We start from the raw sequence: 25,536 nt of genomic DNA on the forward strand, positions 1-25,536 counted from the left end.
GGGGTTATAGCAAAAACTAGTAATGTCTCAATTACATTAATGCTAATGAACCATGTTGTAAAGTCTGGGTCTCAAATTTTCAATGATGTTTTTTCATTTGCTATAATGGACTCATATACCTGACTTACACAAGTAGAATTAATAGACGTCACAGGAGAGGTCATTAAATAACCAAGTCTCTATCTAAATTGCCTCCTCGCCTGTTATTGATCCAGAGATGGGAATTTGAACCTTGTTCTGATGCCTGGGTCCAGGGAGATTACAAACATGGTGGCAGCTGTAGTGCTGCATTCTCTGGAGCTTGAGATTCAAGCGAATTTGGTGGTGGTGGAAAACACAGTAGAAACTCAAACAGCTGCTGTTTCTTGTGTGGCTACTGCCAAGTCAGAGCCAATTTGACTTTGGGAAGTATGAACTCTAGTCAGAGCAAGGCAGTAACTTGAATTGAATAGAACCCCTTAAAGCTCACTGTATTCACTAATTCATGTGTATTGAAGATCAAATCATAATCCCCCACATTCATCAATTAAATGCCTAAGCGTGTTTCTGTGTTTTGTTATTACATGTACAGCATGTGGTGCTGTCCCGGGGCCCCTCAGCCCTAAATATAGTAATCCATAAAGTGATCTAATACCTATGCTGGACCTCTGCTTCAAAATACCTGTAAATCGGGCCCCTTTCAGTGCACAGTGTATGATCATGACTTAATGCACCAGAAAAATTCATTTCTATTGATGTGTTGACAAGTGAATTATCCTTTCTACGTAATATAGGTAATAAATTCTTAGAGAATGTGGGTTATTGCCTACATCTCATCGCTGTTAATAAAAGAAATATCTGTAAACATATATCCTCTATTGGTGAGTCAGTAGTATTACCTCATATGAAGAGCAGCATTATGAATTTAAGTAAGAAATACTAAACTATTTTTAGATTAAAATTGATATACATTTAAAGTGTAATGGGAATGTAGAGAGTAATATTTATCTCCTCTACACATATGCATACATATATGCCAATGTATATTACTAAGGGTACAATATATTCTTTATTCCTAAAGGTGGAAATGTCCATTCAGAAAATCAGCCCAGTAATTTCTAATGCAATGGATGTCGGTTCCAGCCTTTCTGAATCAGAGAAGATTTTGAGTACATATCTGGAACTAGATAAACAAGCTAAGGTAAATAAAATGAGTTCTTATTATGGTTGTGGTTTTGTAAATATGATTTTTCTTTATTTTCAGTAGCTATAAAACTTAATCCTAACTCCCTTGAGGGCTGCAATTCTAAATTAGTCTTCTGGCAGATAATGACTTAAAAACGGCTACCCTTATGTGTATCTAAATTATATTTACAGGTGCATTTATTAGGGCGTTTGAGCTCACGGAAGCTCAGCATTATAGCCTGGTGCTAAACACTCATTTGGCCCTCTTTCCTAGCCTAGGAGATGTTAGCAGCTCCTTGAGGCCGGGAGAGCGCCTCTTCAAGGCTATTTGTGATTTTCTGCTAGAGTAAGTTGCAAGAGAAAATTACCAAGAGCAACATGCATCAGTGCTAGATTCCAGGAGGCAAAAAAATCACAATGTTGTTTGCACACCCAATGTTTAGAGACAGAAACTGCCCCCTCCTCTGCCTGGCAACTTCTCTAGCACCCTCTCACCCCTTTCACATGGGACTTAGGTTCAGACATTGCTGCTAGCAGCTCCAAACCTTCATGAAGTCCCTGCCTGCCCCAGCAGGTGGTTAGGAAGGTGAGGCAAGTGCCCAGGTCTCTAGGAAACGGCCTCGCTATTCAATCATTTCTTTTTTTTTAATTTAGTTTTTATTTTATATTGGGCTGCAGTTGATTTACAGTGTCGTGTTAGTTTCAGGTATACAGCAAAGTGATTCAGTTATACGTATACATATATCCATTCTTTCTCAGATTCTTTTTCCATATAGGTATTACAGAATATTGAGTAGAATTCCCTGTGCTATACAGTAGGTCCTTGTTGATTATCTATTTTATATATAGTAGTGCATATATGTTAATCCAAAACTCCTAATTTATCCAAGAGTCTCCTTCACAGACAGCACTGCCACCTGAAACTCACAGATGAACCAATTATTAATGGGCTGTTTTTAATTCATTTTTTAAAATGTCTAAAATGAAATGCATGCCTGAACTCAAGTTCAGTTTTTTAAAAAAGAAAGCCTCATATATTTTATTTAGAGAAGTACTTTTTTCTTTTTTTATAAATTTCTTTCTTTATTTATTTTTGACTGCGTTGGGTCTTTGTTGTGCACGGGCTTTCTCTAGTTGCAGTGGGCGGAGGCTACTCTTCGTTGCGGTGTGCGGGCCTCTCATCGCGGTGGCTTCTTTGTTGCAGGGCACGGGCTCTAGGAGCAAGGGCTTCAGTAGTTGTGGCATGCAGGCTCAGTAGTTGTGGCTTGAGGGCTCTAGAGCACAGGCTCAGTAGTTGTGGCACACGGGCTTAGTTGCTCTGTGGCATGTGGGATCTTCCCGGACCAGGGATCAAACCCGTGTCCCCTGCATTGGCAGGCAGATTCTTAACCACTGCGCCACCAGGGCAGTCCCTTCATTTTTTTATTTAAAAAATTTTAGAGGGAAGGAGGAAATTTCAAGGGGAGAAACTCCTCCACTTCCTCCTTCCAGAGGGCTCTCTGGGAGCAGCTCCTGTAAATTAAAATGACCTCCATTCAGTAGAGTACCTGGGAAGCATATTAAATACAAGTAGGAGCGCAATCCCTCCTTGCTCTAAATGAGAGTGGAGCGTCTGTCTTTCATGTTTGCTTGAATCCTAGCTTGGTCTCACGTGAAATTTTACACAGCTCTGCGGCAGTTGTGTAAATAGCGCCTACAATACCTACTCGTCCATTGAATCAGTGGTTAGATTTCACATGACAAAAATTGCACTCAGAAGAAGACATAGGAGAGCAACCCTAGCAAGTCAAATTCACTGACTCTTTAGGTTATTCACACCTCATCTGTACCATTTTCCCTACACTTATTTAAAAACTGTTGTAGATGGAGACTTTAAGAAGACCGCATACTTGATATGGCATTTTTTTGTAAATCAAAAAATGAGTGAACAATTTCTATAAACTTGTCATCTCTTATATAACAAAATTAAGAATTTTCTAGAGCTACTGGTAAATTTCATAAAGCAATCATCATGTATAATTAATTTATTTAAATTATTTTAAACATTTCTGCCAATGTGTTTTACAACCTTTCTTACTAAACAAACTTTCTTCTATTTGTGACACAGAAAATAGAATGTTCTAAATAAGATGTATAGGTGATAGACTGAAAGAATAATTTGAGGTCGTTTTCATTTTAAGGTGCCTTTTCTTTTCGAATTTTAAAATATGTGCCTTTTTCATTGAGGAGAGTTTTGCTACAAGTTCAATTAATAATTGTAATAGATGGCTGTACAGAAGGTATTGGAATGTGAGTGTTCGTGATTCCCCTGTCAGCTTCTGACCTCCTGTGCCTTGTTTTTATAGGAGACATCACATGAATCAGAAGCAGCTGCAAAACTCTTGACAGAGAAAAATGATTTTGAACCTGATGAAGTGGCATCGCTTTCTTCTAAAGCTAAGTGGCTAGAGGAAGAATTAAACATACTTGGCCAAAGCCTCAGCTCCAGGTCACAAGTCCTGCAAACTTATGTGGCATTTCTAAAGTCATCAGAGGAGGTATGGTACCTATGGGCTGACCTCTTTGACAGAATGGCCTCTGCCCATCTTCCTGCTTTCTAAGGGGATAGAACCCTCGTGGATCGTTCCAGATCCTCCACCCCAGTGCACATACTCACTTATAGCTCCTTTATTCTCCAAGGCACCATACACAGGCTCAAAGAGTAAGTTATTTTACTAAAAAACATAATACAATTGTGTATGTGTAGATACAGACAAATAAGCAAAGTGGCTGTGTTGAAACCCTTTTTACTATGGCCTACAAATATATATATATACTCTCAACCACTGCGCTACCAGGGAAGCCCCTGGCCTACAAATATTTACAATATCCTAAACATAAAACAAAATTATTTAAAAATAAGTCATTTTCTATTTAAAAATAAGTCATGAATCTCTTTGAATACTTAAGCAATTTGTGTGATTTGTTTAAAATCCACACAATTGGAAGTTATAAGCTGTTGGGTCCTGTCTCAGATCTGTCTTGTTTGATGCTTTTTAATAATTTTCCTCTGAGAGCTTTTTCTGAGGCATTGTTTTGACTGGTTTGTACTAAATAATCTGTAAAATTCCCTCTGGTAGACTAGAATTCCATCTCTCAAAGGTCACAGGTTCTTGAAGGTGACATCAGTCATAGCAAAGCACTGGAGTCCCACCTCATTTAACTCTGGTCCCAATGCTCCCAGGCGTGCATGGTTCACTCTCCTTTCAGGGAGGGGCTGCTGGTTGAGTGGGAGGTAGAGCCATCAAGGCTCACTCAGGGGTAAAGCCAACCCAAGTTAGGTAGCATCCTCCCACCACCCTCCCAATACTCTCACCCTTACCTCGCACGACCACATCCTGCCTGCCCACATCCCTCTGCCAGTTCTCGTTCTCTAAGGGTCTGAGTTCTCACCACTCTGGAGGAAGCCCACGCACGGGCCCTGGAAATCTCAGGGAACCACTGCCTCCTTTTCCATATCTTTCTTTATTCTGGATTTTTTTTTTTTAATTTTTTCTTATCCTGGAACTCTCAGGGTTAGGCAGAGGTATTATAGCCGACAGGTTGTTCTGTCAATGAACACTTTTTTTAAAAAAGAAAGAATCTTTTTTTTTTTAATCTGGTTTATTTATTTGTGGCTGTGTTGGGTCTGCGTTGCTGCACGTGGGCTTTCTCTAGTTGCAGTGAGCGGGGGCTACTCTTCATTGCGGTGTGTGGGCTTCTCATTGTGGTGGCTTCTCTTGTTGCAGAGCACGGGCTCTAGGTACGTGGGCTTCAGTAGTTGTGGCACGCGGGCTCAGTAGTTGTGGCTCACAGGCTCTAGAGTGCAGGCTTGGTAGTTGTGGCGCACGGGCTTAGTTGCTCTATGGCATGTGGGATTTTCCTGGACCAGGGCTCGAACCTGTGTCCCCTGCCTTGGCAGGTGGCTGCTTAACCACTGCGCCACCAGGGAAGTCCCTCGATGAACATTTTTGTCTCAACTTGAAATGGTGGAGAAGGTACAAAGTAGTGCTTGGTTTTCTGCATCTTCATTGCCAGAAATGTACCTTCTTAGCTTCTAGCTCAGCGCCTACTTCCATGGCTCCCTCTGGCCTCTGGGACCAGGAGTTTTGGGACTAGGGCTGGAACCTTAGCTTTGCAAACAGAACTTTCCCAAGAAGGACCTCATGTCCTTTCATCTTCCCAGCTTTCACTTAATCTATTTTCTTACCTGGCAGAGCCTTGTGTCCTCACCTTGGCAGTGCTCTCAGTCTCTCAATCTCCTACACCTTCAGGCTTTCTCTCTTTTCTCACCAGCTTGTGCTTATTCCATTCCATTCCCCATGTCCTCAGCTCCCTGCCTTCTATCCTGACTTGCCAACTCCCAATACTAGATCACTCCAACACTCTGTTTACTCAGCTTCTCTTTCCAAGCTTCCAGACGCTCCTGTGGAAAATCATACAATTGTGCTTATTGGTGCTCTTACAAATTTATGGGTCTTTGGCTCAGCTGAGCCCCCCATATGCTCTCTAGTTGGTGCCCATTCGGTAGTGAGTCTCAAACTTCTTACTGCAGTTTCCATTCCTAAATGTCAGCTTATGCCCTTACCTTGTATGTGACTGAGTCCATTGAGCTTAACTGCCTTGACTTCCTTCAGCTTCCAAACCCACTGACATATTCACCCTTCCTCCATCACCAATAAAGTGGAGCTTCTGCATGTGTGCTGCACTAATCAGCCATCAGTCCCTCCCTGTCTGCTCCTACATCCTTCAGAATCTGGCTTCAGCATCCATCCTCTAATTTTAAAAATTTGCTTTTTCTGTTGCTTCCTTCTCTTTGGTCCACAGTTCTGCCCCAATAGTCTTGCTCTCACTGAGGCTACCACTCTGTAATTTTCCTTCCATTCACAACTGGACTCTTGGGATGGGAAGATGACATTTCTTTCCTCTTCTTCCTGATCCTCCCTAATCCTCATCCCACTGCCATTTGGTTTATCCCCTTTTCCATCCTGCCATTTGCACCTCTTCACTCCATTCTTATGAGCTTATACTTACTACTTACCAGTTGACAGGTGAAACGGTCAATCTTTATCCCACTTAATCCCTCTGCTGTATTTATTTAACCCAGTTACTCACATTCACCTCCTTTGACTTTAAACAGATTTATTGAGGTATAATTTACACAGCATAAAATTCGCCTATTTTAGGATGTAATGATTTTTGGTAGATTTATAGAGTTGTGTAACCATCACTGCCCTCCAGTTTTGGTATATTTCCATCACCCCAAAAAGAGACCTGGGGTATACTTTTCACCAATCCTGGTTTCCACCACCCCTCCCCCGTGCCCCCAGCCTCAGGCAAGCACTACTCTGCTTTCTGTCCCTATAGATTTGCCTTATTTAGATATTTCACATAAGTGAAATTAGCCTGTCTACTTCTTTATCTGTTCTTTTTCCTGATTCAGTTCTCTGTTCCTAAAGTGTGGTGGGTTACAGAGTTCTTGCCTGTGCTCCCTCTTTTGTACATTCTATACATGTTCCCTACAAAAATCACCCACCCTCCCACAAACACACCTATAGTTTCAATTTCCCAGTAACTCAAAACTGGTTCCTCAACCCCAGCTCTTCTGAGCTCCAGGCCAATGCTTTCAACTTCCAATCATACTAATTACCTATGTATTCTGTAGCTTCCTGAAGCTCAACAAAACACAACTGGTTATCTTTTCCTCAAACGTGTTTCCTTCTGTATTTTGGCATTGGATTAATGACCCCACTGTCTTTCAGAAGTCCTATGTAGAAGCTCAAAGTCTGTTCTGATCCCTTTCTTAATGAGCAGTTATTTTTGTACTAGGCCCTGAACTTTTCATTCCTGATCTCATTTCATCCTTATAATATCCCTGTGTTTATTTACTATTATCCCTACTTTGCAAATGAGGGAAACTGAGGCTCTGAGAAGTTAGGTATGTAAGACCAAACAGGTAGTAAACATCAGAGCTGAAGTTTAATTCCCAATCTCCTCCCTTTTGTTTTTTCAAACATCAAAGGCCATGCTAGGGGCTTCCCTGGTGGCGCAGTGTTTGAGAATCTGCCTGCTAATGCAGGGGACACGGGTTCGAGCCCTGGTCTGGGAGGATCCCACATGCTGTGGAGCAACTGGGCCTGTGAGACACAACTACTGAGCCTGCACGTCTGGAGTCTGTGCTCCGCAAAAAGAGAGGCCACGACAGTGAGAGGCCCGCGCACCGTGATGAAGAGTGGCCTCCGCTTGCCACACCTAGAGAAAGCCCTCGCACAGAAACGAAGACCCAACACAGCAAAAATAAATAAATTAATTAATAAACTCCTACCCCCAACATCTAAAAAAAACGCCATGCTATCCCATGTCTGTCTTTAGAGACAACCTAAGAGATTTCTGAATTCCCCTTCTTCATTTGTACCATCACCTTCTCAGTTTAGGTCCTCATCATCCCTTGCCCAGCTTAAAGAAATTGTATCTGCCTGTTCTCTCTGCCTCCTATAATTCTCCCCTTCATGCCTTTCAGAAAATGGTCATTCTAAAGCAAATCTGATCATGTCACTTCCTGAAATTCAGGTTATATGACAAATGTAATTTATGAAGCAAGTTATAACTTTTACCCCAAAATGGGTAGTGTATTAAAGTTGATCATTAATTCACTTAAAAAAAGAAACTAGTCCAGATTCAAGGAAATTCCTATAATGACACCATGCTCACTTACATTCAAGGAGGCTTTTTTGAACAGTTGGAAAAGGAGGATGAATTAAAGTTTATGTTTTAAGAATTTCATTTAACCGACAGCCCATGATATTGACACCCCCGCCTGTAGCATACTATCCCATTGAAGTACTGATGGCTGTCATGCTGATTCCGAGTCATTGTGATAGCTGTCAGTTGTTTCAAACTAACGAGAGTGTGTCACAATTTGTTGAGTATAGTAGCAAACGAGTTGAAACCTACTGACGGCTTTATGCCAACACAATGATCACTCTCACTTCTTTCTTACCACTCAGGTTGTGCTATCTGGACGTCACCCACACCAAGATCATTTATCGTGCTCTGAACCAGCCAGTGTTTCACACTTGGGCCTTCACACGTGTTATTCCTTCCATCCGGGGCCCCCTTCTCCTGTTCCCTCTCACCCTGGACAATTCTGAAAGACACAGATCAAATGTCGCTTCCTTTGGGAAATTCTTGCCTGTTTACTTTATGTAGAGCTGGTGGTCCCTCCTCAGTGTGCCCAGAACACTGTGGGCATACTTGCCTTTGTGTTGTAATAATCTGTTTTTGGTTCTCTTTCTCCCAGAATTATCTTTGGGAACCCAATGAAATAACTGTTAAATTCTTACTATGGAATCTTAGGAGACTCCATGGAGGAGGTAGTATTTTAACTGTCTCATGAAGGATTAAGTAGGAGCAGAACACTGAGGAAAGATTATCCAGGGCTGAGGAAACAAGTATCAGGAAAACAGTCATGAATAAATGGACTATGGAAAAAGAGGAGACAACTTCTCTTTCTAAGTGCCCTTTGCAGCGCTCATTAAATTAAGAATGATATTGAAATCTTGAAAATATAGTGACTAACCATTGCCTGAAATTTCTTATCCCATTTATATTGCTTTCAGTAGTTATGAGCTCTTTGAGTCTTATCCTATTGGCCATTAAGTATTATTCAAAATGCATAAAAACTTGTGTCAAAAATTTTCTACCATTTCTACAATACCCAGTTAAATGATCTGGTTCTGCAGGCACATCTGATTTTATATAAGCTCTGTCCAAAGAGAGTGATTTAAAATAATCTAGTATTGCTTACCTTGGTTAGCCAATGAGAAAATATAATTCTAGGGAGGTGAAGTAATGAACCTCAGTAAGATTTGCTCATGGAGGCAGTTTAATATTAATACATGTACAGAAAATTCATAATTATTTGTACTCTTTTGTTCTGGTTTATCACTGATGAGAAGCAAATTGTGATTTGCTAATTATGAATAACTTTCCACTGACTTACATTTCTTTCTGATTTGTATTCCTTGATTGTATATGTTTATCTTTCTCCTGAATTATAAAACTCAGCTTTAAATGGAACCACTTTGGTCTTTGACATAAGCTGTCTCCAATTGCAAAACATACACATATATAATACATAAATATGATTTTGGCTACAGTAAATAGGGCTTCTGGATAATAAACTTGTCAGGTCAAGTTACTACCCAGTAGCAGTCAGTCTGATCTGTCAACAACCTGAACAGATTTTCATGTCTTTTCAGTAAGTTGACAATATTTAATCATTATTTAAAGAATTCTGAAATGTAGGTTCCAATTAAGTTTTATATAGGCTTTTATTGGAATCTAGTATTTTTCTCTTTAAAAATGTTTTTAAGTGTTCTTAACTTTCATTTATATTCTTTTTTTTTTTTTTTTAAGGTAGAGGAGCAATGTCAGGGCCTAAGGGAGTTTTACCAAACTGATATCCTGCGAAAGGAAGAGGGTGTTGCTGAAGCTGAGCGTCACTCTGACTCAGTGGAGAAGCAGTGGCAGCTGTTTTTAAAGAGGAGCTTTTTAACTCAAGACCTCGGGCTCAAGTTCCTTAATTTAATAAATATGGTGAGAATAACATTAAATGAGTCATACCTTCTTCAAGGATCACTTTTCAAAGTCAGAATCACAAATTTAAAAGTTCAGTTGTCTGTTATTCAGCTGTGCTGGTTTCGGAAGTTCTTTTTAGCTCCATTCAACCTAGAATAGTCCTGAAGCCCAGCATTTATGTGCTTCTTTGCTCCTAGACCTCTTGTGAGTTTATCACATGAAGGCTAGTTTATCTGTTAACAAAAAAGAGTGACTATAATCCAAATGTAACATTATTATTATTACATAGAGTCCTCAGAAGATCACCCAGAAGTTCTGAGTTATGTTGAAAGCATGCAACAAGATCCTTACAAGATTTCCAGAGGCGAAAGATAACATCTAGGATGAATCTTCATTTCAAAGAATTTCTTACAATACCAGATCTTTTCATAGCAAAGCTCCATTATATTTAGAAATGTACCCTAAACTTTAGTTGTTAAGTTATATCTGTAAAGTATCCTACAATCGACCTCAGGCCCATATAAAGTTCTCCACAGAATTCTTGAAAGATGGTTAATCCACCTCTCCTTCAATATCTCAAGTATCTTCCTTACGAAACTGTTCATTTTATTGTTAGAAAATACCAGCTGCTAGGAAAGTTTTTTATTTTTTAATGTTAAGTCGAATCTGTCTTCATATCTGATTCTAACCCTCTGTAGCTCCACAGGGGGAAAAAAATGTATGCATATTTCATTTCTCTTACACACGAAAGTTTTTCAAACCTTGAAAACAGTTGCAAAATCTAATTTGAGTCTTTTCCGCAGTGAACTAGATATAAATCCTTTCTATCATTTAGGAGGTAGCTTTCTCTCTTTCTTCATCCTAATCCTTCCTCCCAGAATTTTCCATGATTTGTCAATATCATTGATAACATGTAAACAAGAAGTAAAGTACAACTTCAACACAGAGTACAAAGTGTACATCATTCTTTACTAATGAGACCTAAGGTTGTACTAGCACTTTTAGCAATAATTTCACTTTGTTGGTTCCTATTAAGCCTGTGATGGAAAAACTGCAACTGCATTACATTTTTATTGCAGTCCCTGCCAGGCTAGGTCTCTCCCATTTTATATCCACGTCGCCTATTTATCTTGTACATACAAATGTGAACCTTTATATTTATTCCTATTTTATATCCCTTCGTTAGTTTTGACTCACAATTCCATCTTGTTAAACTAATTTTGAGCCTGCTATCTATTGCATTAGCCATCTCTCCTGGGTTTAATTCTGTATATTAATAAGTAAGCCTCTTGTGGCTGCAATTAGATCTTTAATAAAAGTGTCTGAGGGGCAGATTGCTACCCCAATCCATTAAGCAATCAGTTGATTAACTAGTCTTTTAAACAATCGTGGACATTCTCAATAGTACTTTATTTTAACCACTTTTTCTTAAGTCTATAATGGAAGACACTGCTCGAAGGAAGGTCTATCTACCTAGTATCCTATCATTTGTATAATATAACTTGGCAAAAATTAGTTTGACTCCTAGTGATCATAGGGTTCTTTCCAAAGTGCTCGCAATCTGCTTGATCAATGATGACTTTATTGCCCTGGTTTTCAATGTCAAGATTACTGACAGGTAAATCACATAGGCCATCTTTTCCCCCATTTGAAAATCAGGGCATTTTCCTTTCTCTAATTTTCTGGCCCTTCTCCTATTTTCTGTAGATTTGCAAAGATGACTGACATCTGCAATTTTCTTAGTACTCTGACATGTGATGAATCTCAGTCTGGAGCCTGAATTCATTTGGAAGAGTTGGGCTCTAACTACCCTCATCTACTTTGAGCTACAATTTCCTCTTTATCTTCATTGTTTCAAACTTTGTTGTTTAAAGACTGGTCTTCTTAAATCTATATGGAAACAAAATATGCATTAAATAATTCTAATTTATCTAATACTATCCGTATGCATCAGAGAAAATTTGCTGAGTATTTTACCTATGTTCTTATGTTATATTGGTGCTTTACTGTTAAAAAAAATTGTTATTTTTTACTTGGAACATTTAGAACATATCTATCTATCTTTAATATTTTTACTCTTTTTCGGTATATCTTTATATCCATCTCTTCATTGTGTACTTCTCCAATTTGCACTCATAAGGGAGTTTACATATTTGCAAACTGCACTTTTTTTGTCTATCCTTTTTCTTACTAACTTCCTTTTGAGAAATTATATTTTTCAGTTTTGGAATTTCCAGTTGGTTCTTTTTTATTAGATTTATATTGCCGGTGAAATTCTCCTTTTTTATCCTCTCTTTCTCCGTCTTTCCTATACTTTCGTGACCGTATTAATCATGGGTATTTTAAAGTGTTTGTCAGCTAAGTCCAACATCTGGATCCGGAATTGTTTCTATTGTCTACTTTTTCTCTCAGTTTCCAGCTCTGTCGTCCTATCTTGGGATGATGAGAGAATATCTATCAAATGCCAAGCATTATGTATAAAAAAATTGTAGGAGTTCCAGATGGTGTTATCTTCTTTCCTTAGGTGGGTGTTGGTTGAAGATCACTTAAGCCAATCAGGAGCTGGTGGAGTTGAGTCCGGAGTACAGTCCTGTCAATGCTCCATCTATTCTGTTGACCTTGGGCTCTCAGCGTTTTCATGTTAGAGCTTGGTGCATTCTCTGAGGTCTCTCCCCCTAGCAGGTCTCCAATTTGGGGAGTCTTGGGAGATGGCTGAAAAACTTCCACTCTGCATTTCAGAGGCTTTTGCTTGGGTTTTTTAATCCACTGCCCTGTTCAGCCCCAGTATTTTGTCAATGTTCTGAGATGAAGATGAGCTGTGTGCTTGAACCCCCTTCCCCACTAGTGTCTGTCAAAAGTTCTATTGTTTTCTCTGTTCCCCAGTAAAGCCTCATGATTGGCCTCCTGTCAGCATACAGAATTGGGAAATGCCCCTGACTGGAGTAGGAGAGGTGACAGGTGAGCTCACCACTCTCAGGTTCGTCCTTCTCTGGAGTCTTGGCCTCTTTAGTTCTTTTTGCCTTCAAATAGTTGCTTTCTTCATTTATTCCAGCTTTTCTAGTTGTTCTAGGCAGAAGCACTGCTCTGCCACTAGCTACTCCATCCTACCCAGAAACAGAAGTCCTTTATTACTTATTTAGAATGTTTAAGATTGTACAGTCAGATTTTCATTTAAGATCTGTAGCAGGAATCCATTCAAAATTATATTTTGTGTCTTTGTCTAAATAAACTTAGGTTCCATGATATTCAAATGTCCATTTAGAGTTTTCAGCAACAGTGTGTATTTTACTACATACCTTGGTGGTCTTGTATCTTGACGTTATAAACATGGCTACTTTACCCCAAGGTCCTTACCACTGTCATATGATAAATAAATTCCTCCTCATTGATGAGAATTAAGGTCCACGTAATGCTTAACTTTATTGGTTCAGTGACATTCTGCGATATGAATGGTAAAGCCATTTGGTAAAGCCAGTATAACACAATTTTTATCCTCTTCATATCTTTGGGACCATTAGGCTTTTAAACAAGCATTATTGCTGAAGTGTGGTAACCAGTTTGGTTATTCAGAAGGAAGAAGTCCCGCTGGCATTTCCCACTGAGTGTTCTGCTCTTGATTGGGTTGCCGAGGCTCAGATTTTCAAGCTTGAAATTTTAAAAAAATGTTTCAGTGCATCTAAAAATCATCACAATCAGAAAAGCTGATTTAGGGCAGAAATCTGGCAGACACCTTGATGAAAGTGCCAATTTACTAATTTATAGTGGCGAGTACCAAGAATGCTACATGGAATACTGCCTTCCAGTTATCAAGATATCTGAAAAGCAAGATGTCAGAAGACCACTCATTGTGTGTGAATCTACATGGAAAATGGGTAATTTAGTGCCCTGTTTAGATTATGGCACATTTTCCAGTGACCTTATACAGAAGTAGAATGAGTAGAGTGTTCACTAACTAGACCTCAGGCAAATTATTTAATCTTTCTGAGTGGCCAAAATATTTGTTTGCCAAATGCATAATCACTCTTCTTGAATCCTGCTAGCTAGGCATCAACAGATCCTACCATAGCTCTCTTTCCTAGGCTTCATTCAGAGCATATACTCTTCCGATTGTAGTTGTCATGGACATGCTGCAAATTCCAAGTTTACATTCAGTTGTGTATTATATAACATTTTGATTAATATTTTCTTAATAATATGTGAAAGATACCCTATCTTTATTTATAGCATAGATAAAAATATGATTTGCTTTAGGGCCTGCTGTGGTTGTCTAATGCCTTTCATAATATGTGTGTCTTGTTCATCATAATTACAGGATACATCATTTTACTACTAGATCCCCAAATTCATAGGAGAGGTCACATTTAGCACCTGCAGGTATTTTTTTCAATTAAATGACACTTTATAATGTCTACATTAATATAAAAATATAAATGTGCAATATTAATGTCATTTAAAATAATTTTAAAATAAGATGGCCTGTGATTTAAAATATCCTGTTACATATTCATGGCACTATCTTCTGACTATAATCTAAAAGGTCCTGTGACTTTTAGATACCCAGCTGTCACTGCCATTGTAGAAATTCATGTGCAATTGTTCCTTAGAAATTCAAGGATTTACTGAGAAAAGCTGGCCATCAAAGTAAAAATTACTGTTTTGCCAAACAAATATTCTTCTGCATTTTTTTGATGTTTGACACAAAAAGAGCCTATTGTCTTACTCTCTACCTCTCTTATCCTTCTGCCTCTGATTGAATTTCCAGTAGTTTAAAATCATTGTTTAAAGGATTTCAAATCAGAGATCTAGAACATATGAAAGTTGGGAAGAGAAGTCTTGGAATTTAGATATTGTTCTTCTGGTGTACAATAGAGATACAAATATAGAGATACAGTTGGCCCTCCATATCCACTGCTTCCAAATCCCTGGATTCAACCAACCTCAGAGCTAAACATAGCACACCATCCACAGTTGGTTGAAACCTGCGGATATGGAGGGCCAACCATGGAAATTGAGCATCCACTGGTTTTGGTATCCGTGGTGAGTCCTGGAACCAGTCCCCGCCTCCCGCCCTGCTGCCATGAATACCAAGGGACAACTGTATATAGAGGTACATTTCAGTTCTCACAAAACGGAGTAACTTGAGGAACTGCTCACAAGGAAAATTTTAAATAATTGTAGTATTGAGTTGGCCAAAAGGTTTGTTCGGTTTTCTCTGTAAGTTGGCTCTAGTAGCACTTAGTTGTCTTTAACTTCATTTGAAACAATTTTGTTAGATTGTATATGACAGCTGTCATATCAGTGTCATTTAAAAAAATACTTATCAAAATTGGTGAATTTTTATGTAGCCATTTTAATACTGAAGATGGAAAAAAAAGCAACATTTTTGGCATATTATGCTTTATTATTTCAAGAAAGGTAAAAACGCAACTGAAACACAAAAAAAGATTTGTGCAGTGTACGGAGAAGGTGCTGTGACCGATGGAACGTGGCAAAAGTGTTCTGCGAAGTTTTGTGCTGGAGATTTCTCGCTGGACGCTGCACCATGGTCGGGTAGACCAGTTGAAGTTGATAGCGATCAAATCTAGACATTAGTTGAGAACAATCAACGTTATACCACATGTGAGATAGCCGACATACTCAAAATATCCACATCAAGGGTTGAAAATCATTTGCACCAACTTGGTTATGTTAATCGTTTTGATGTTTGGGTTCCACATAAGTTAAGTGAAAAAAACCTTCTTGACTGTATTTCCTCATGCGATTCTCTACTTAAAGATAACAAAAACGTTCCATTTTTAAAACAAATTTTTATGGGTGATGAAAAGTGGATACTGTACAATAATGTGGAACAAAAGAGATCATGGGGCAAGCGAGATGAACCACACCAAAGGCTGGTCTTCATCCAGAAAAGGTGATGTTGTGTCTATGGTGGGATTGGAAGGGAGTCCTCCATTATGAGCTCCTTCTGGAAAACCAAACGATTAATTCCAACAAGTACTGCTCCCAGTTAGACCAACTGAAAGCAGCACTTGACGAAAAACATCCAGAATTAGTCAACAGAAAACGCATAATCTTTCATCAGGATAATGTAAAACTGCATGTTTCTTTGATGACCAGGCAAAAACTGTCACAGCTTGGCTGGGAAGTTCTGATTCATCCGCCATATTCACCAGACACTGCACCTTCGGATTTCCATTTATTTTGGTCTTTACAAAATTGTCTTAATGGAAAAAATTTCAGTTCCCTTGAAGACTGTAAAAGGCACCTGGAACAGTTCTTTGCTCAAAAAGATAAAAAGTTTTGGGAAGACGGAATTATGAAGCTGCCTGAAAAATGGCAGAAGTAGTGGACCAAAAGGGTGAATACGTTGTTCAATAACGTTCTTGGTGAAAATGAAAAATGTGTCTTTTAGTTTTATTTAAAAACCAAAGGGACTTTTTGGCCCACCCAATATATACAATGGGATAGTTTAGAAAGAAACACAGACCCACAACAATCTGCCCCCTCACGGTCCCTGATACTCAGATATTGACGTATTCTAATGTGTGTTAAAATAAAAGGTGGAATCCACTTCAAAACTTATGCATTAAAATAATCTCAACTTCAAAATGTCCGGATCCCTATGCTCATTCAGTCACCCTTTAAGCCCCAGGAAATGAACAGATCCTAAAGGAGAGGACTGAAACACCAGTGGGGTCATGAAGAGCTCGGGAGCTGACGTCCAAGCATAGATTATGGGTTCTGAGAGCCCAGCTGTGCCTGTGCACAGACTTTTCAGACTTGTCTTGATATCAGAACTGTGTTCTGCTTTGGCTATGATGAAGCGTTTGCCTCCTCAAATAGTTGTATGCAAAATGTTCTATTTCTTGGGAAAGAAAAGCCATTATGTAATTATTAATTTCACAGGCAAAAGCAAATGAAATATTAAATGTGAAGAATGAAGTACACATTATGGAGAACACTATGCAAAGCCAGAAGGCAGAACGGGAGGAACTCAGCCGCCTTCGGATAGCCTGGCAACTTAAAGCCACTGCAAGCAAGCCCGTGAAACAGCGGTGGGGAGCGTTCAAAGAGCAACTTAGAAAGGTGAGGGAACTGGCAAATGGGTAGTATTCAGCCTTAAAAGGGAAAGAAATTCTGACACATGCTGCAACATAGAGGGACCTTGGAAACATAAGTGAAATCAGACGAACACAAAAGGATAAATTTTGTGATTCCACTTATGTGAGGAACCTCGAGTAGTCAAATTCACAGAGACAGAAAGCAGAATAGAGGATACCGGGGGCTGAGGGGAGGGTGAAATGGGAGTTAGAGTTTAACCAATACAGAGTTTCTGTTTGGGAAGATGAGAAAGTTCTGGCGATGGATGGTGGTAATGGCGGCACACCAGTATGAATGTACTAATGCCACTAAGTTGCACACTTAAAAATGGTTCAAATGGTAAATTTTGTTATGTATATTTTACCACAATAAAAAGAGGGCCTGTGCTTTTGTTCATTGGTGGTTTAGAACCACAGGCTCACTCTAGGTAGTGAGTGCTTTCACGGTAATTGAAAAGTTTGATGACACACCATGTCATCACTGGAATGATTATGATGTATTTGCTGGTGGTATCAAAGAAAACATATACATAACTATCTAATGTCTATTTCAGACTACTCACAACTTAAAACTTCTTCAGGAAGCACTTATGCCTGTGTCTGCACTTGACCTTGGAGGGAGTCTCCAGACCATTTTAGGTCTACAGAAAAAATGGAACGAAATGAAACCTCAGTTCCAGGTGAAGAAACAGATTGATGGCCTTGGGTGAATGAAAAAGTATTAAAGACTGTTCAGTCAATGCTCACCTAATTAATTTTTACAGTCTGATGAATTACAATTTTTAAAAAACAACAGCATTGCTTGTCTAAAAATCCACTTTAAAAACACATTTTTCTTCCTGTTTAACTGCAGTGTGCTATATTTGATGATACACAAACATTTGGGCTACAAAAGGTCCTTAATATATTCTTATCTTAGATTATTTTAATTTAAATTAGTTCCTTATTAATGTATTTATCATATATATTTACTCTAATTCCTTTCCTAAGGGGTATAGACATGTTTTCGATTCAGACATCTCAAAACAAGGATGGGCAATCTCTGACACAGAGGTTCTGCTGTCCTCTGTCCCTGAAATTATCACTGTGATGTCATTGTGCCCACCCACTGGCACCCCAGGCTCCTACCACGATTCCAAGAATTTTGCTGTGCTCTCCCTTTCTCCCTCTCAGAGAGCCCTCAGAATGTGAGAGAAAAAACCATGAGTCATGTTCCCAGGCCCTGATTGCTAGTGCATTCCATACCCCCGCCCCCACCTCTTGCCATTCCTGAGCTTGACACAGCTGCCGAAAAAGTTTGCCAGTCACGTTATCCTCCTGCCTGGATTCGTGTTCTTTGCTGCAAAGTTAAGATACCTGTGTTTCTGTTTGTCACTACTTTGCAAGTATTGGCTTTAAAGAAACCCCTAAACAGAAGTTTGAAGATTCCTTTAGGGAATATCTAATTTATGTTCCTTTAAGACAAAACTAATGTAATACATTACCACCCCCCACTCACAAAAAGCACACACACCACTGTGGCCCACAGTGAACTCTTTCTCAGGAGAACTCTTAGAAAATTCTCCTAGCCTATCTGTTGGTTTCTTTGTTATACTCTGTATCATATGTATCTGCATTTCATGTGCACATGTCCCTGCACATGAGTAAGTGTGTGTGTGTAAATTCCTCTAAATCAGGAACTGTTGTCAAGCTTCTTTAGCTCTGTCACTGTGATGTGTGTATATTTGATGCCCACGTACTTGATTTCAACATGAAGACCCTTACTAGGTCACTCTTCTGCAAATTATCTCCTTAGCCTAAATCATTTCCATTACTGTTATCCTTGACTTAAAATCCAGCTCTGAAATTATAGGAGCTTCCTCTTTAAGCTGTGCACCAGGATCTAGATTCCTATAAGGGCTATCTGAGCAGTTCTGGGTAAAAAGAAGGTGGCTTATCCCTCCCTACAAGTGGTGGCTATTTGTGGATTCTGGGATGACTGCTTTTAAAGCAGCATAGCTACTGTGCTGCTCAGCTGGTGGTTCATTTTGATCATTCTTTTATCAGAGAGGACAAATAATTCCCCCAATATATTTTTATGCTTTTCTTCTTTTGGTGTTCTTATCATACCACCTGATTCTGGTTGTATTAAATATCACAGATGGTCACAGCCTCATAGAGTATCTAGAATATATTTACTTAACAGATGACCAGAATATTTGGTATGTCATAGAAATATATGACTTTCCATTTCACCACCTAACTTTGAAACACTTTTTTGTGTTTTTAAACTTTTTAAATTTAATTAATTTAAATTAATTTTTTAAAAAATTCTGAGAAGATGAGGATGGAATAATATATCCCTAGCATCATGCACAATGCCTGGATTTGCAGGGATGGAGGTGAAGCTCACGATAAGTATTTGTTAACAAATAAGAGAGTGATTTGTTATTGAGATCTTCATATAGTCAGTTGTAAAGTAAAAAGCTCTCTAAAAACTGTATTTCTTTTATTGCTTACAACTTTTTAGCAACTGAATGATGAGGCTCAATACATTATAAAAGAATCAGAAGAGTTAAGTGGCAAAGGAGCCCCTGTGAAAGAGAAGTCTCAACAGCTGAAGGACCTAATTCACCTCCATCAAAACCAGAAAGAGAGAATCCAAGATTACGAGGAGATCCTGTATAAGATTGTCCAGTTCCACCAAGTCAGAGAAGAGGTAAGACTTATCATGGATGTTTGGAAGACTCTCGGTTTTAAACTATGAAATTAAAAATAAATGATTGTGTAATAAATAAAGGCCAGATTGCTTATTCTGATATTAGAAGCTTTCCTCAGTCTGGCCCCTGACTTTTCTCTCACTGGGCCCCATTCTGCCCGATGTTCCAGCCAAAGTGAGCTCTCCTTGGGTCCCTCAAAGATGGTGTCCACATCCCTAATTCCAAGCCTTGACTCTTGGGCTGCCATTATCTGACAGGTCCTTCTGTCTCCTCTCTACCATCTAGGCCCTGTCCCTCCATCCAACAATCTACCTCCCTTGGAGTGATTTTTCTCTCTTCAAAATTCCTCAAACTCTTATTGTTTATTCCACACATCTGTCATTTTTAACATCTTGATTCTTAATTACTTTTGTTCCCCTAACTCAAGTGTAAGCTCTTTGAGGGAAGAAAACAATTTCTTTTATATCTCAAGTATCAGTAGAGTGCTCAGTAAAACTTCATAGTCCTTAGCCTCTATTAACAGAAAATGGAGACTTATTGAAATCCCTTGAAAATAGCCTCTGAATTTACTCAGATCACAGGCCTCATCTTGCTAAAGTTTTAGGCTGTGAGCAAACAGTGTTTTCTTCTTTAATAGAACTGACAGTTAGTCCCTCAATTTTACCCTAATGACTTGCAGCATTATAACACTTATTTGTCTATAATACTAATCATTTTAGATGGGCTTGTCAGTGTTGACCTGCTAGTTAAATATGTTATAGGAAAGAAGTTTTTTTTTTTTTAAAAAGCTATCTTTGAGAAAGACAAATACTGTATGATATCACTTATATGTGGAATCTGAAAAATACAACAACGTAGTGAATATAACAAAAAAGAAGCAGACTCACAGATACAGAGAACTAGTGGTGACCAGTGGGGAGAGGGAAGGGGGGAGGGGCAGTACGGAGATAGGGGATTAAGAGATACAAGCTATTAGGTATAAAATAAGCTACAAGGTTATATTGTACAATTTAGGGAATATAGCCAATATTTTATAGTGACTATAAATGGAGTATAACCTTTAAAAATTGCGAATCACTATATTGTACACCTGCCAGTTATATAATATTGTACATCAACTATACCTCAATGTAAAAAATCTGTCTTCATAAAAATACGAAGGTTAATTGTTAATGGCCTAAATTCCAGCTGGGACGACTCTTCAGATCAAGAGAACTGGAGTTTCTACAACGGCCAAAGGAAATGGTTGATGCTTACGATGCCCAGGTTCTCCTCAGTCGCTCTCGGGAAAAGCAGGCACACATAGACCATCTCCATAAACTGGCTCTTTCCTTGGGGGTGGATGTCATCTCGTCAGTTCAGCGGCCTGTAAGCAACTTAGAACACCACCATTTATACCTAATATAGCTCTTAGTTGGCCTGTAATATGAAAGAAACCAGGCACGTTGCCTGGTGTACGTTAAATTAAAAAATACATTAAACCATTGGGCTACTTATTTGTGGTAAGTTTCTACCACATCCAGAGAAAAACATTTTAAGGAGAAAAATCTGCTTTTAAAAGCCTTATTTGGTACATCTATTCTCATGCTAATTTTAAAAAATCATAGAGGTGTGCTATCTATAATGGCAGTCAGTTTTTCACATTTGAAATATGCCTATTGCAATTAAGGGACTCAAGTTTTAATTTTATTTAACTTTAATTAATTTAAATTTAAAACTGATACCCCAAATTGTAAACCTTTTAAGTATATTGGGAACAATTTGGGTATGTGCGTCTACTAAACTCTATGAGATTTAAGTGCCGATCAAGTATTTCTGATAGAAATTTAGCAACAATTGAGATATGCTCTAAGTGTGAGATACAGGCTTGATTTCAAAGACTTAATATGAAAAAAACCTTATTAATGTTTCTTAATATTTGGTTACATGTTTGGGTATGTGTTCAGTTAAACAAGCTATATTATGAAAATTAATTTCAACTGTTTCTTTTTTACTTTTTAATATGACTACTAAGAAATTTAAAATTATTTATGTGGCTCAATTGTATTTCTGTTGGACAATGCTGCTTTAGCACATCAGATCCAAAAGGTAGCCGAGACATCGTTAGGCCCAGGGCCCTCATTTTATAGGTGAAGAGTCTTATCCCAGAAAAGCTGCTTTATCCATAAAACCCCAGGGTAGAAAAGCCCAAGAACCCTGGCTCCACCCAGGGATCTGGGCACTCATCACTGGATCTGCTTTATTCCACTGGACTGACCTTACCAAAGGAGCCTAAAAGAGATGGAAATAATTCCAGATTAAATTTTCCTAAATAACACATTGGGCTCCGATTTTTAAAAAACTCCTTCTCCAAATTCTTAATTTGAAGGAAGAAAAGATTATGTTAATTCTATCCAGTATGTATAACATTAATAAAAATCGTAATGGCTGATTTTATTTCAAAGTTCATTTAAGATATCCACTAAACTATATGGAATTCAATGGATCTAAAGTATTTTCTTAACTGAAAGACACAAATACAAAATATCTGTCTCTGTTATAACAGAATGTTTTTCCCAAGAAGGACCTTTCTTTTTAAAGAGTTTTGTTTTATTAATAAATTTATTTTAAAAAGAAAAAAAAAAAACAAGTAAGACGTCTCACTTTGCACAAATAATGTAAATTGTTCTCCAGTCCGCATCTGGCCTTGGCCTCAGCAGCCCTCTGTGCTGAGTAGAGGTTGGAGCACTTGCATAATAAACCTGAGGTCACGCTCAAGTTGACAGGAAAATTATAGTGCAGAAGCCAAATGTTTCTAATGCATATTTTATGCCTTTTGAAGTAAAAATTATACCTTATAATGAATAGCGTCTCTGAGGCGTTGGGTCTGGTGAACAAATCTTCAAAACTGCAGTTTCAAGACTGGAAATGTAAGGGTTTGTCTTTCCCAACATTGGGTGTTGGGTGTCTGGCTTCTTTCTGAAATCATTATATTCAAAGAAGCTTAAGGTGAAAGAAATCAGGAGCCTATTTTTTGATGTCATTTATGAGTTTCACAATGCAGGTAAATAGCATGTTGTTCTCATTGCTGTTTTGCCAGTTCCCTTCATCACTTCCCCTTCTCTTTCATTTTTAGAACTGCTCTAATGTTTCTGCAAAGCACCTGCAGCAGCAGCTGGACATCCTTGAGGGGGACAGTCTGAACTGGCGTGCCCAGGCTGAAGACCACGAGCAGGCCCTGACCCGCAGCCTGGAGTTCTGTACCGCAAGGGATGAGATGAGCGAGGTGAGAACACACACACAGACACACACACACACACGCACGTACACGCACACGCGCACACACACACACGCACAGTGAATCAGGAGACTTTCTTTTTACCCTTGACCTTTAATCTGCCAAGCAATGGCCTCAGGGCTCAGAAAGATTGAGTAAACTTTAAGCTCCCAAACTTTTTGAGGTCAGTATATTGTCAACATATGGAAGAACCTAGAAGGTAGCATTTGGGTTTTTTGTTTGCTCCTCCCCAACCCACCCCAAACCCTCACAGCAGTTGTTTTGCTTGAGTGGATACACATCATCAGTGCAGAGTGATAGCATCCCGGTTCAGCCAGCTCCCGTCTGCGGAGATGCTATTTAAGTACCACTGACTCATGATGAAGGGGGTGCTAAGGGGAGCAGGCTTGTTGCTTCAGAGGCTACAAAGGATTATCACCAAAGTCAAGTGGCTGGTTTCATATTTACTCAAACTGAGTGACTTCTCTGGCAAAACAACGCCTAGACTCCGTGCCCCCTCCTCCATACACAGTTAATTCCACCTCCTCTTCCTCAATTCTACCCAACCCCCAACCCCCAGACACATGCTGAACTTGAGCCACACCCTCCCTAAACTTTCCATCTAAAGGTTTACTTGTTCTAGGAGAAAAATATAGCTTAGCGAGGGTCCTGGTTTCTTACTGGAACTGACAGCAGAACAAAAGGTACCACAATTCCAGATTTATCTCTGTTTAGAGCAATGCGTTTCTAAGTTCATTAATCACAAACCCATTAGGAAAGTGAGCGGAGGGAAAAAGATGTGGTGAACCTTCTTGATTTTTCTGTTTATGCCCTCTTTACACAATTTAGGACCAGTGAGTATCAAATATTATCAAACAACATTAGAGCATGGACTTAAGTATGAGTAACTAAACTTAGCAAGTGGTCTAGCCCTTTCATAGCCCACAGAGAAGTGCAGGAAAGGAGCATGGCTGGAAGGAAAGCAAGAGGGTGAGAGCAGGAGGGGCCGCTTGGATCCCATTCAGTGGGAGGGAAACAGGAAGCAGCATCATGGAGGGTTTTCAGTTGAGTGTGCCACAGGACTGTAGAGTTTCTGCTCTGAGTCTGTGTTTCAGGAGTCACTGTGGGCGAGACACTCATTAATTCGCTCAGCGTTAAACCCCTAGTGTAGTCTGCCCTCTGTGTAGTAGAACGGCCTCTTCTGGGTCCTGTACTGCAGTTAGCACCACTTCAGCCAGATCACTTTAAGGAAAACAATCTTAATTCTCCTCAGGCTATAAAATTTAGATTCACAGCCATGGAAATAATTTTTTTTACTATCTTTCCCCAAAGTTGTTTTCTTTCTTCTTTTTCTTCCTCTTCTTCCTTTTTTTTTTTTTTGCTGAAGATCTCTCTCTCTGCTGTGATGTTCAACCATATTTTATTGAAAGCACAAGAGAGCAGGCTAAGGGCTATTCCCAGCTGCCTATGGCTCACTTTCCCTCTTCCTGAAGCATGGTGGCCTTTATGGAGGTGGGTCTCCCTGTTTAGGCCCTTTCCACAGTGGTTCTGTTTACAGGGCTGCCTCGGGATGAGCCTTTGCTGGGAGCCAGCCTGGCCCTTCCAGTCAAAGTAGGGACACGCCAGGATTGTCTGTACTGTAACAGGAACCAGAAACCAGATACTTGCAGGTTTGATATAGGAGCCAAACATCACTTTAACATGATCTTCCCATTTGCTTCTACTTCAAACCCAACTAATGTTTGATATAAGTCACAGTTTCGTATTCAAAGGATCTTTGAAAACTTTTGACCCTTTTCCCTTTTCCTTCCTCGTAGAGATATACAAGGCATGTCACAGTATATCATGCACAGCCTGGATTTTCCAACTACAAGCTTAATGGGAAAATAATCCAAAGGAATATTTTCAGTGCCCGTTAATAAAATAAAGAGATGTGTGGTCTAGTTTGTATTGTGAATGTCAGAGCCAGATTCTAAGTTGTAATAATATTTGATATTTTAATTATTATTCTCATTATTAGTATTTGGTATGAGTGCTTAAAAATTATGTAAAATTAAAAGCTGCATGTTACACTAATTTCTTTTGTATAAAAAAATAGTCAGATAGCCCACCAGGGAACTAGATGAAGCATAGCATTTGATTTGTTCAGTTGATTTTGAAATGCATTATTTTGCATCCAGTGCATTTAAAGTGCTTCTTGGAAGTTCACTGATCTGAGCTGAAATTGGTTTTGGAGGACTTTCATTTTCCAGATGAGGAAACTGAGGAGTATACAGTTTTCACTTGAGCAGTGTGCTTCAGGACTGTGGGGTTTCAGGGAGTCAGCTCTGGACCAGAGGCTCATTTATTGGGGACCAACTTTTACTGGGCACCAGCTTGTCACCTGCTAAACTCAGAGTTCACCATTCAGTTAATGTATGAACCCATTCAACCACTGCATGGTCTGATGTTAATGTATCCTTTTACTATGCTTTCTTCTTCTATCTTTGTTTTCTCGAACATTCGTTACAAGCTCTTTGTATGATCTGATATAATAGCACAGTTCATTTTGTTATTTCAACTAAAATTACTTTATTGCATGGTTTTAAGTGCACTAAAGGCCCTTAGAAAAGAACTCAGGAATTCCCTGGTAGTCCAGTGGTTAGGACTCAGGGCTTTCACTGCTGTTGCCTGGGTTTAATCCCTGGCTGGGGAACTAAGATCCCACAAGCCGCACGGC

The 25,536-nt window shown here is 39.1% G+C and overlaps 1 protein-coding gene across 3 annotated transcripts in view; it reads left to right on the forward strand.

Annotated features, from left to right (window-relative positions):
* The window catches only part of CCDC141 (coiled-coil domain containing 141), a 189,364-nt gene that overhangs the window by 131,931 nt on the left and 31,897 nt on the right, over positions 1-25,536 (forward strand). For all 3 annotated transcript variants that reach the window (XM_024766687.1, XM_024766671.1, XM_024766679.1), the window contains exons 10-17: positions 1,061-1,180; positions 3,510-3,701; positions 9,601-9,780; positions 16,669-16,848; positions 17,417-17,542; positions 19,372-19,560; positions 20,750-20,929; positions 22,677-22,826. In XM_024766687.1, the coding sequence (XP_024622455.1) occupies positions 1,061-1,180; positions 3,510-3,701; positions 9,601-9,780; positions 16,669-16,848; positions 17,417-17,542; positions 19,372-19,560; positions 20,750-20,929; positions 22,677-22,826 (1,317 nt within the window). The remainder of the gene's footprint in view (positions 1-1,060; positions 1,181-3,509; positions 3,702-9,600; positions 9,781-16,668; positions 16,849-17,416; positions 17,543-19,371; positions 19,561-20,749; positions 20,930-22,676; positions 22,827-25,536) is intronic.

Source organism: Neophocaena asiaeorientalis, unplaced genomic scaffold (genome assembly GCF_003031525.2).
Source record: "Neophocaena asiaeorientalis asiaeorientalis breed wild unplaced genomic scaffold, Neophocaena_asiaeorientalis_V1.1 scaffold113, whole genome shotgun sequence".
Taxonomy (NCBI): Eukaryota; Metazoa; Chordata; class Mammalia; order Artiodactyla; family Phocoenidae; genus Neophocaena; species Neophocaena asiaeorientalis.